Raw genomic sequence first — 12,059 nt, forward strand, 5'->3', positions numbered from 1 at the left:
GCCGTTGTAACAGGTGATGGCGCCAATGAAGAAACGTGGATCGACTCACTGGTAGACGATCTACTTTCCTCGGGTGTGATTATGCTATTTCACCGATGGTTCTCTGGGATCTGGATTCCTCCACCTACAAAATGAACAGCACCGTAAACTTACCCCTCAGAAAGGGACAGAGGGGTCCTCTTTGGGGTAACCCTCCGGTGTGAGAATAAGAATTTGTAGGAGAAGATAATAATATGAGAGTAAGGAAATTGGAGTGTATTGCTTAATATAGCTGAATACTGTGTAATTGGATGTGTCTCTCCTTGTGGAGTTGATGTGGTATTTATAGTGCTAGGGTTTCCAATGATTGGGCTCAGACCTAATTAGGGCCTTTTTGGCCTCCTCCAATTGCTTTGCGCCACGTGTCCTTGAGACACCTGGTGCTTTTTCATTGGTTATAATTACGTGGTAGCACATGGGTTTTGCTGAGTTGTCCACCTTTCATTGGCAGCTGTCAACATCAGCATATCCTTATTCCTTAAAAAGATACCTTCTGGAAGGTTGTCTGACGTGCACAATCAAGGTTGCCCTAATCCTGATTTGGATAAGGACGAGGTTGATTATGTGCATGTGTGATATGCGCCAATCCTGAGGATGCGCGAGGTCTTCTCTTTATTCTCACGCGCAGATGTTTCATGCGCAGATGTGATATGCACGAGCATGTGATATGCGCCAAGCGCGGATGCGCCACGCGCGGATGCGCCACGCGCATATGTGATATGCGTGAGCATATGTGATGCGTGAGCATATGTGATGCGTGAGCATCTGTGATGCCTGAGCATGTGATGCGTGAGCATGTGATGCATGAGCATATGTGATATGCGTGAGCATATGTGATATGCGCCATGCGCATAGGTTTTGGCTTTGTGCCTTCATAATGTCTTGATTTCAAGCCTCTTGTCTATATCTTGTGGGTTGACCCGCCTCGCTCGGTGTTGAGGCGGGTACATACCTCTTCATTAACCAACTTTAAAATTTGTTCCAATCAATTCACTTATAAAAACTTTAGTTTTAATTAGGTAATTAAACTTTCATTTTTGTTTCAATCATAGATATTTTATCTGGATAGCAGGTAATCTAGTTTTTTTTTTAATTTTTCACTATTTTTACTTTGCATAATAACTTTTAAATGTTGCAAAAATTAGTGAAAATGTGAAATATAATTTTAAGATTCCGAAAATTTGCAAAAAAAAAGTTTGGAAAATTACAATAAATTGCAAAAATTGAAAAAAAAAATGAAAAAATGTTCAATTTTTTTGTTTTTTTGAAATATTACAATCCTTTTAGTTATATTGTTAATTTAGAGGTGGCAAATGGGTTGGGGTGGGTCGAAACGGGTCATGGGTCGAAACGGGTTAGGGTCGGAACGGGTCACTTAAAAAAATGGTTGTTTTGGTTCGGGTCGGAACGGATTAGGGTCAACAGGTTCGGGTCAGAACGGGTCAAAACGGGTTTCGGGTCAGTTTTTTTTGGACCAACGAATCAATGCATTTTCAACATGTTACAGCTCGTTTTAACAGCAAAAGCTCGTTTTAGCGATTTTTTCAGTTTGTTTCAGCACTTTGCAGCTCGTTTAAGCGATTTTTTCAATTCGTTTCAGCACCTAACAACTCGTTAAACGAGTTTACAGTTCGTTTCAGCACCTAACAGCTCGTTTAAGCGATTTTCAGTTCGTTTCTGCACCTAACAGCTCGTTTAAGCGATTTTTCTGTTCGTTTCAGCACCTAACAGCTCGTTTAAGCGATTTTTCTGTTCGTTTCAGCACCTAACAGCTAGTTTAAGCGATTTTTCTGTTTGTTTCAGCACCTAACAGCTCGTTTAAGCAATTTTTCAGTTCGTTTCAGCACCTAACAGCTCGTTTAAGCGATTTTTCAATTCGTTTCAGCACCTAACAGCTCGTTTAAGTGATTTTTTAGTTCGTTTCAGCATTTAACGGCTCGTTTAACCGACTTTTCAGTTTGTTTCAGCACCTAACAGCTCGTTTAACGATTTTTCAGTTTGTTTCGGAGCCTAACAGCTCGTTTAAGCAAGTTTTCAGTTTGTTTCAGCATCTAACAGCTCGTTTAAGCTAGTTTTCAGTTTGTTTCATCACCTAAGAGGTCGCTTAAGCGAGTTTTCAGTTCGTTTCAGCACCTAACAACTCGTTTAAGCGATTTTTCAGTTCGTTTCAGCACCTAATAGGTCGTTTAAGCGATTTTTCAGTTCGTTTCAGCGCTAACAGCTCGTTTAAGCGATTTTTCAGTTCGTTTCAGCACCTAACAGCTCGTTTAAGCGATTTTTCAGTTCGTTTCAGCACTTAATAGCTTGTTTCAGCACGTTTTGACTAAAATGGGATGTTTTGGTTCGGGTCGGAACGGGTTAGACTCAACAGGTTCGGGTCAGAACGGGTCCGGGTCGGAATGGGTCCAGGTCGGAAAGGTCAAAATGGATTACGGGTCGGGTTTTTTTTTGTTTTTTTTGTTTGTTGAACGAGGACAACGCACGAAACGTTTTAGTTTTTCTTTGTTTTATATTTTGAACTATGGTTTTTTTATTAATATTTTTTAGGGTTTTTTTTTAAAAAAACCTAGATTACCTGCGATCCAGGTAAAATATCTAGAATTAGAACAAAAATGAAAGTTCCATAACCTGATTAGAACAAAAATTTTATCAGTAATCTGATTAGAACAACTTTCAAAGTTGGTTACTATTCTATGGAGTAATCCCTTATAATAATAAGAGCAATTTTGATGAAACCACACATCTAACTAGCATGTTTATGGGCGTGTTCATATATAGGTTTGATTTCGCTCGAAAAGAATGTACCTTTTCAAATTGACATGGTTTCCTTCAAACCCCCAATTGAACAGTTACTTTGCGAATTGTTTTAAAACATAGCTAATATCAAATCGGACTATACAGTCTATACCGAGCTCTTTGTCTAGTAGTATCATAAAACAAATAATATGTCAGAATATTACGTATTCATATAAGGGAGTGTTTGGGATTGCTTCTTAAAAATGCTTTTTACTTTTTGGAGAGGCAAAATGTCCAAAATGCCCCTCCAAAAGCATCTAAAAGCTCCAATGCTTTTTGCTTTTTGAAGAAGCAAAATGTTCAAAATGTCCCTCTAACCTAAAAACACCAAATTGGAGCTTTGATTGAGATTAAATAGTGATCATTAAATGATTTAAACACAATAGTCCAATACGCCAATAGCATAACAACACAAAAGCATAAAGAATATAGAACTGATGCTTATATTAAGTTTGGTTTATTGTTATTACAATTATCCAAATTATATGAGTTATTAAGTATGTATATTCGGGCGCGTTGTTTTATGTCTTAGGCCCTGAATATTTTTTTATATTCTTGGATACGGCCTTATATAATAGCATGTAAATTGTGGAATGTTTCTAAGACCACCCGTACTGGGCGCGTTTTGGGTTGCTTTAACATGGAAAACGTGGGGGGTACACCCCCCCCCCCCCCCCGCGTTATGTTGAAGTTTTTTTTTGTGCGTTGTATACAAAACGCGGAGAATGGCACACTAATCAAAAACGGACCGTTGCTTTTTGACCGTCGGAGAATAAAAAAAAATATTTCCTATATATTAAAGGTGAAAGTACCATTTGGAGGTGTTGAAGGAGGTGAAGAAAAGTGATCGAGTGGCTGCTGCTCATTGAGTCTGGCGACCTTCTTCCAATTCGATTTAGCTTTGCTGCTGCTCATGGCTGTGTATCTCTGTATCTATGTATCTAACAAAGTGAGTGAGTGAGTGAGTGAGAGAAAAGGGGTTTCTTTCTTTATTTTATGAAATGGAAATATGGAATGCAGGAAGAAGAAATTAATAATAATAATAATAACAATAATAAACGAGCTATCCAAAGACGACCGAGAGTTCAATCTCTAAAAGCAATACAACCCGAGAGTCTTATTATTATTATTATTATTATTATTATTATTATTATTGTATTTTTCTTTTTTTAATGTAGTTTTTTAATTTTATATTTAATTATTTAATGAATTATAAAAACAAAAAAAATAGTGACTGGGCGCCACGTGGCGCATAACGCCTGGATGTGGAGAGTTATGACTACAGCCTGTTTTTATACAAAACCATAACTCTGACTGGGCGCCACGTGACACATAACCCCTGGTAGTGGAGCTTTATGACTATACATGGTCTAATGATTGAGTACCATATTGATCATAAACTCTGACGTTGATGTTGACGTTGATGTTTTTGTAAACCTTTGATAGAACACATCCTTTTTCCTTTTCTTTTCTTCAATATTGTGTCATGTTACATGACCATAAAAAAACTACATGTCATAAATCATAATCGTATGTAGCTGAAATATCCTGTTTATATTTCTGAAATTATAAGATATTAATCTGCTTAAAGAATAGTTATGTTTTTAGATACTTAATTTTTTTCTTGAAAACAAAACTAATGTTCATTGTCACCTATTGCCCGATTTCCAGACTTTTGGATTTTTCAATATTTTCTTAAAAACACACACTTACTCATCATTTGCTACTACTACTACTACTACTCCAAAGTTAAAACTATGTTAACAGCAGGCACATGCCATATTACAAGTAAAATAGAGAAACAACACCAGCTAGTTAGAGTTTCATACATGTTTTTTCTCATCTGCAATAGCATAAATTCGTTCGACATCCGAATCAAGAAATTCGGATGCCCTCCACGAATTTGCTCCGCTTTCTGAAATCTTCTCCCTCTTCATCGACCGAGTTTTCTTCGACTTAACCACATAATAAGTCATCGTTCCAAACACAACCATCATCACACTCACACCAACCACTGTGATCAAAGCCACCATCCACTCATACTTCCGACCGACCACTATGTAAGACGCCGCCATAAAAGCCACCAAAGTGCACATAGAAGCTAACCAAATTAACTTACTACTTATATGCTGAACCACGAGTATTTTGGCTTTCTCACATCTAAATGTAGCCGTCGTATGAATTAACACCACTGCTAAAGCCGTATAAAGAGCAATCGCGTTGAAAATGAAAAAAAATTTAAAAGAAGTCTTGGAGGCCACTGCCGCCATCCCATCATCGTTGTCCCCACCTGGAACCGTAAAAATAGAGGCAAAGGCGATCGCTGCAAAAAGCACTGCCACGGTGACTGAGTTGGAGTCGTTGTTGGTTACTTTATGCTGGAGTATTCTGACCTCGTTAGCCATTTCATGGACATCGTATTTGATCTGGGTCAGGTTGTTCATCAACTCGTCTCGTGGTTGGTTTGGTTCTTTTGCACGGACCCCACCACATCGGACCAGTAGGGATCGTAATTCTATTGATTCGTCTGATGGGGAAAGCCCTTCAGCTATGTCGAGTGCGGTTTTGAGGTCACGGGTTAGTGCATTGACATTTGTACCATCGAGACGAAGCAGCTCGTTTACCATCTGCAAATAAAGGTCCGGGTCAAAACGGATCATCATATTCAAAAGTTGATCATGCTGATTTTAAAATGTACCGCTACTCTCTTCTTTTCTGTTGCAACGTGCAAAGCAGTGAGACCAGAGTTATCTGGCAGCATTATAATAGCAGCATCAGCCTCCAGCAACAACTTAACCACCTCACTGTTTGCCCCTTTGACTGCCATGTGTAATGAAGTTTGACCCTTTTTGTCACTTCTTCTAGCCAGGTGTGGGTCCTTTTCAAGCAAACTTTTGACAGTCTCGACATGGCCCGATCTTGCGGCCAGATGTAATGCGTTTTTACCGTTGGATCTGGGGATATCTAATAAGGTTGGATCTTTAGAAAGTAGCTCTTGAACAACAGCAGTGTGTCCTTTTGAAGCTGCAGTCAAAAGTGGCGTTGCGTTTCCTTGTGATCTGACTTGGCATAGTGATACGTCATGGTCAAGTAGTAGTTTCACTACGGCTGCAATTTCAGTCAGCAAAAAGATGTTGGTAAAGGTAAACATTATAAAACAACTCAACTAACAGATGGAAATTATATATTCGAAAGAATTACAGTTTTACACCATGGTGTCCTTGACTAGCAGCTATATGCAAAGTATCAAACTCCAAACGGCTTCTTCTCGTAAGTGTTTCTTTATCCGAGTACTTCAAAAGCTCTTTCACAACTTCAAGATGCCCTCTTTCAGCAGCTGTATACAGTGCGGTCTCTCCCAATTCATTCACTTCATTCACCACTTTGGATACCTCAACATCAAAATCAGAATCAATTTCATTAAGGGTATACTTCACATATGCAAGATCACCTCGTTGGGCTGCTAAATGCAGCTCGCGTGTCACTTGTTTTACATATTTCTTATTTCCAGCCTGATCAATCTGCTTTTCAGAAACTACTGAGGCGGATGTAGAAGATGGTGAAGGAGTCATTGAAATCTGCAGATCATTTGATAAAGAAGTTAAGGTTGGAATTAACCGACTTTGTGCACAGTTTAGACGATACGTGGGCCTTCAGTTTGATAAGCTAAACATGATGCAAAAGCTTCCGGAAGTCATGTAATTGACAAAAGGCAAGAACAAATAAAGCACATTTTAAGAGTTAGGTGTAACACCCCAAATACACTAACTGATTAATTCCAAAATGAATTAACAAAACAGTTTAACAATGAGCGCCCAAATACACTAACTGATTAATTGATTAGATATTAAATTTACGTCTAATAAATCCTCATCTTCTACATTCTAACTTGTCATATACTCTCTTCACACATCTCATGATCGCATTGTGTACCTGTCACATAGACGGAGAAAACAAAAAGAGACGCCCCTGAGCCAAAACGTTGCTCGGTAACAGAGAAATCAATACCCTTAGATATAGCTAGGTCCGCCCATGCATGCCGTTGAAATCCCAACAACAAGTCCAATTATAATGCTCTGGTAACAGAGTACACTAACTTAATTGGCAATACACAATACCTGAAACTGACTTAGATAATAACTATAGTATTTTTGAAGCCAGGTTTTAGCAGTCTCGAAAATATTTTAAACTATTAGTCAGTTGCAACCCAACAAGAATTTTAAACTATTAGAGTAGACGTTGTGAATGAATGGAAGGAATCCTAGATACGAGAATGGTTAACTGGTTGGTTCAACACGGTGAAGCAATCGGTTATGGAGGAGCAATGATTATTTTTTATTTTTTTTAGTTTTGACTTTTGAGAGAGACCACAGAAGGTTTGATTAAAAGTCAATTTCTCACTTTCGTTCTATAGATAGATCATAGATGGGATAGATTGTTCATACTTCATGCAATTTAAATTAAGGGTTCTATCAGGGACACCTCTAAATTAAGGTTTTCGAGATGTATAATGGTGTGTTTGGTGTCCCTAAATTAATTTTATGATGTACTCCGTCACCTAAATCCGACACAATAATTCAATAATTATTATTAAGGTTTTCGATTTACGTGTATTACTTTAGGAAAGTACCTTCATCTATGACCGAACGCATAGGAATTTGAAGTGAAAACACAAGGGAGGAAAAAGTAAAGCAGTTAACGCTAGAAAGTACGCAACATCAATGGTTACGGTAGGTCCATAAGAGTTAAATTTAACATGACTTGCTTTAAACAATTATTATATTCGGGTATTATTATTATTATTATGAAAATAAATTTTAAAAAGTGTGTATAAAAAATATGTAGAAATAAGGAAATTAGGGTAATAATATTAAAAGAATGATATAAAATGTATAAAATTGGTACCACATTGATGTCAAAGGTGTCTTAAATTTGAAGGCTTACAAGTTATAACCATTAATAAAAAAAATACAATCCACGATACATAGAATGTGATATTTCAAATGAATGTTACAGGTATACCACTCTCATGTTTATTCATGTAGTTTAACAAGTTTATTTAAAATTCTTATTTCTTTCACATCTTTATAACATTTAAAAAAATAAACTTATCATTACGACGTGTTTATTTTTCTTGACGTACAACTTTATTCAATTCCAAGGTGTGGATTATAATGTGCAAGTCATTATACAAGTCAATTGATTATAGTTTTTAATCTTAGGTTGTGTGTTGTGGATACGTCATCATGACATGTGGGCATGGAAGGCACCCAAAACACTGCACGAGGCTATTCCATTGAAGGCGTCAGTGGGGCTAGGTGCCCCCCTCCCCCAGTAACAGCACCATCCCCTTTTCTTTTTTGGATGTTGTGCGAAATGGTGGGTCTCTCACCCACTTTACCAGTATTCTTTAATTATTATTTAAATATGATGGTTGCTAGATATTCCATAATGTTTAAATTAACGGATGACTAGTTATCATACATGATAGTGACGTGGTGTGATAATTATAACTAGCACTTGCTAGTTATCCCACAACACGTAGTCTTATTCAAAATTTTAAAACCATTTTTGGTCGGTTACCAGTTACCTGTTGAGTTTGTATTCTCATCCGCCTCTTGTGCCTCACTTTCTTAAACTCTCATTCAAGTGATCTTAACATGTGACAATTAATTATGACTTCTAATCATTCTCATTTTTATTACTTTTTATAGAATAGCTTAACTCTAAAATTATATTAGTTATTTTCATCAAATTTTCACAATCTTGAAGACAATGAAGCGATTGCATGTAAACATTATACAAGTTTAATAATAATAAAAAGTATAGAACTCGAGGATATCGTAATCATCTCATAATCAGAGATAGATGATAACAAAATCATGTAAACCACAATTCGTTAGGAAAAAAAAACCTATGTTTTGTTTTTTGAGTCCGGTTCAGTCATTCAGGTGAGGTAATCGGCATATAATTTTTTATTGCACGGTTTGACTGTTCTGGTATGGTAGAATCAGGCTGGGTCATATAGAAAAAAATAGTAATAAAACAAAATATCATATAACCAAAAATGTGTGAAACTTCATTGGAAATACATTATAAAGATACAATATATTTAAATTTGTTCTATATGGGTTTCATTTTTTGAAATCTAACCAAAACATCAGCTAGTTTGGCAAATCAGACTTCATATATTTCATCGCTAAAAAACATATTTCAGCGTTTGCGGTTGCAACGTGTAATACGAGAGTTAGCTTTAATAAATGATACACCAATGCAAATGAAGGTGGAGAGCAAAGCAATGAATATAGAAAGTCGAAAGATTTTCTTTTAAGATTAAACTCTTAGACCGTTAAGCTCTCCTGAAATATAACTTGCGCCATCATAACATTTTCGTAAATTAGGTTAAATGAATAACTTGTGCCATCATAACCTTGTTTTAATTTTAATGTAGTTTTTCTAATTTATTCTATTTAATAAAATTTATTTGAATTATTTTAAATAAAAAAATAAAAATAATAAAAATAAGTTAATGATTTGGTGAGATTCCATCCACTACATCAATTTTAGTCATAAATCCCCTATGGTAACATTGCGTCACATGGAAGCTCCATCCATTACACACGCTTAACACATCCTTTTTCCTTTACTTTTCTTTTTTTCGGTTTTGTGTTATGTCATATGGTATGAATTACCACGTTGTGCACTAGGATCGAAAAATCAACATGATCTTTAAAAACTTACATGTCATAATCGTATGTGGTTAAAACGCCACCAAGCGTGAGGATGGTTATATGATGCCATTTGACATCCCATTGTGAGCCTCTGATGTGTCGGTACTAGAGAGCACTCATTATAACTATCAGCTTCTTCTCAATACAGACAAGTGAAACCAATATATTCTCTTCTTGCTTGGCCATGTATGTACGGTTGGATAACAATTACACGGTTGAAACTTAAAACCAATGAATCCACACAAACATATAGGGGTCGAAAACAATAGTAAGAAAGCCACAACTATAATGTCCAAAGGACACAAAATTCGTTAACATAGTAAATAATCAAGAAGTCAAAACAACAGTCTAAAATGAAAAAGAAATAGTAGCAGCGGCATAGAACCTTAGTTGCATAAACCAAATTATTTAAAATTATAGTAGCATAAATCTAATATATGTCTTTCTTTGGAGCAGTCTGCTTGAATTTGTCCACATTCTTTCTGATTTTGTCCAAATGTTTTGCAATATTCTTCTCCCCCATTTTCGATAACTGAGCTCTCTCCCATTTTCCCACATAGTACGTCATTATTCCCAGCACCACCGACACTATAACGACACCAAACATCGTAACAGAATTGGAGGCCCAATCGATCTCCCGAACGACCCCTATATAAGAAGCCGCCATAAAAGCAACCAAAATGCACACAAAAACTAACCACATTAACTTAATAACCACCTCACCCACTTTTCTTCCTTTTGCTTTCGCCTCGCCTCTAATCTCCAACATCACATGAATCACCACAAACGTTAAATCCGTGAAAAAAAAGCACCGTGTTAATAAGAGAGCAAATTCCAAACACCATATCATCAGCACACTTCTCACCGCGAGCTACATAACTAATGCCAAAGGCACAGAACAAGGCAGCGGCTGCGAATAGCACCCCCACAATAACGGAGTCATTGTGGCTGTAGATTCTCAAACAGTTATGTTTTTGAACCTCGTAAGCCATTCTGCGGGCTCCACGTCTGATCTGGGTCATGGTGTCATTTTTTTGCTCGGCTGGTGGTTGGTTCAGCTGGTTGGCTCGGACCACACCATGGCAGACCAAACAGGTTCGTATGTCGGTTGCTTTTTCTGATGGGGGAAGCATGTAAGCTATGTCGATTGCAGTATTTTGGTCATTGGTTAATGCATTGACTTTCATATCCGGGATAGAAAGTAGCAACTTAACCACCTCACTGCTAGCCCCTTTGACCGCCACGTGTAATGCAGTTTGACCCTTTTTGTCGATCATTCTAGCCAGTTGTGGGTCCTTTTCAAGTAAAACTTTCAGTCTCGATATGGCCCGATCTTGCTGATAGATACAACGCTTTTCTAAGGTCAGGTTTGGGAATAGTTAACGAGATCGGGTCCTTTGAAAGTAGTTCTTGAACAACAGCAGTGTGTCCTTTTGAAGCTGCAGTAATAAGTGGAGTAACATTGCCTTGTGATCTGGTTTGACATAGTGATACATCATGGTCAAGTAGTAGTTTTACTATGTCTGCAATAAGATTCAATAAAAAGATGTTGGCATATTTTAATAAACAAAATGATTATACAAACCAATAAAATATATTTACCATGATGTCCTTGACTAGCAGCTATATGCAAAGTATCACACCCCATATGTCTTCTTGTAAGTGTTTCTTTATCCTGAGTACTTCAAAAGCTCTTTCACAACTTCAAGATGCCCTCTTTCAGCAGCCGTATACAGTGCGGTTTCTCCCAATTCATTCACTTCATTGATCCACATTTGTGGAATGACTTTAAAAAGGAAAAGCTTCACAGATCGAAGATTGCCACGACGGGCTGCTTTACGTAGACATTTTGATGGAATTATGAGTTTCCACGTCTCTATATCTACTGTTTGTTGAAATAAGCGTTTTAGCATATTTGTTCCCAAAGACGCAAATGCACAAATATGAACAGCAAGTACAGAGCAATAAAGCAAGCAACCAGATTACTAATTATGATGATTTATTTGCTAATAACAGGATTAGATCGAACACTGACTACAAAAGAATTAAATCTCAACAGCAATTACACAGTCACTATTAGTATACACTATACATAGGTAGCGTGTGCATGAAACCGTAAAAATTGATCCGAAACTATAAAAAAAAAACAGAACCAAAACAAAAACCGACGGTTTTGTTTTATAAAAATCGAACATACTGTTTGGTTTTGGTTTTGGTTTTTCGTGTAATACAAGCCGAAAAATCGTTTATGTTTATATTAAGTGATTTATAAGAATTTAATAATTACGTAACTCAAATATTTTAACACAAATGTATAATAATCAGCTAGTTATTGGTTTTTCGCCAAAAAATTTTTAAACTCAAATAGCAAAACCGAAGCCGAACTGACTACCAAGCCCAAACCCAAATACTGAAACTAAAGACTAGAAAAATACTAAATTAACATACAGTATTTAGGTTATTAATATGATTTAAAACCTTAAAAAGAAACAA

The 12,059-nt window shown here is 36.7% G+C and overlaps 1 protein-coding gene and 1 pseudogene across 1 annotated transcript; both read right to left on the reverse strand.

The window, feature by feature from the left end:
- Positions 1–4,592: 4,592 nt before the first annotated feature.
- LOC143636840 (ankyrin repeat-containing protein ITN1-like) lies at positions 4,593–6,451 on the reverse strand. The gene is made up of 3 exons (XM_077104332.1): positions 6,047–6,451; positions 5,534–5,943; positions 4,593–5,462 (listed from the first exon to the last, which is right to left on the reverse strand). Exons 1-3 carry the CDS (start codon positions 6,405–6,407, stop codon positions 4,659–4,661), a joined length of 1,575 nt encoding a protein of 524 aa, XP_076960447.1. The 5' UTR covers positions 6,408–6,451; the 3' UTR covers positions 4,593–4,658.
- Positions 6,452–10,013: 3,562 nt separating this feature from the next.
- LOC143636809 (uncharacterized) lies at positions 10,014–11,123 on the reverse strand (annotated as a pseudogene).
- Positions 11,124–12,059: the final 936 nt, after the last annotated feature.

Source organism: Bidens hawaiensis, unplaced genomic scaffold (assembly GCF_021521415.1).
Source record: "Bidens hawaiensis isolate Kalapana, Puna unplaced genomic scaffold, B.hawaiensis_p1.1 tig00008064_1, whole genome shotgun sequence".
Lineage (NCBI taxonomy): Eukaryota > Viridiplantae > Streptophyta > Magnoliopsida > Asterales > Asteraceae > Bidens > Bidens hawaiensis.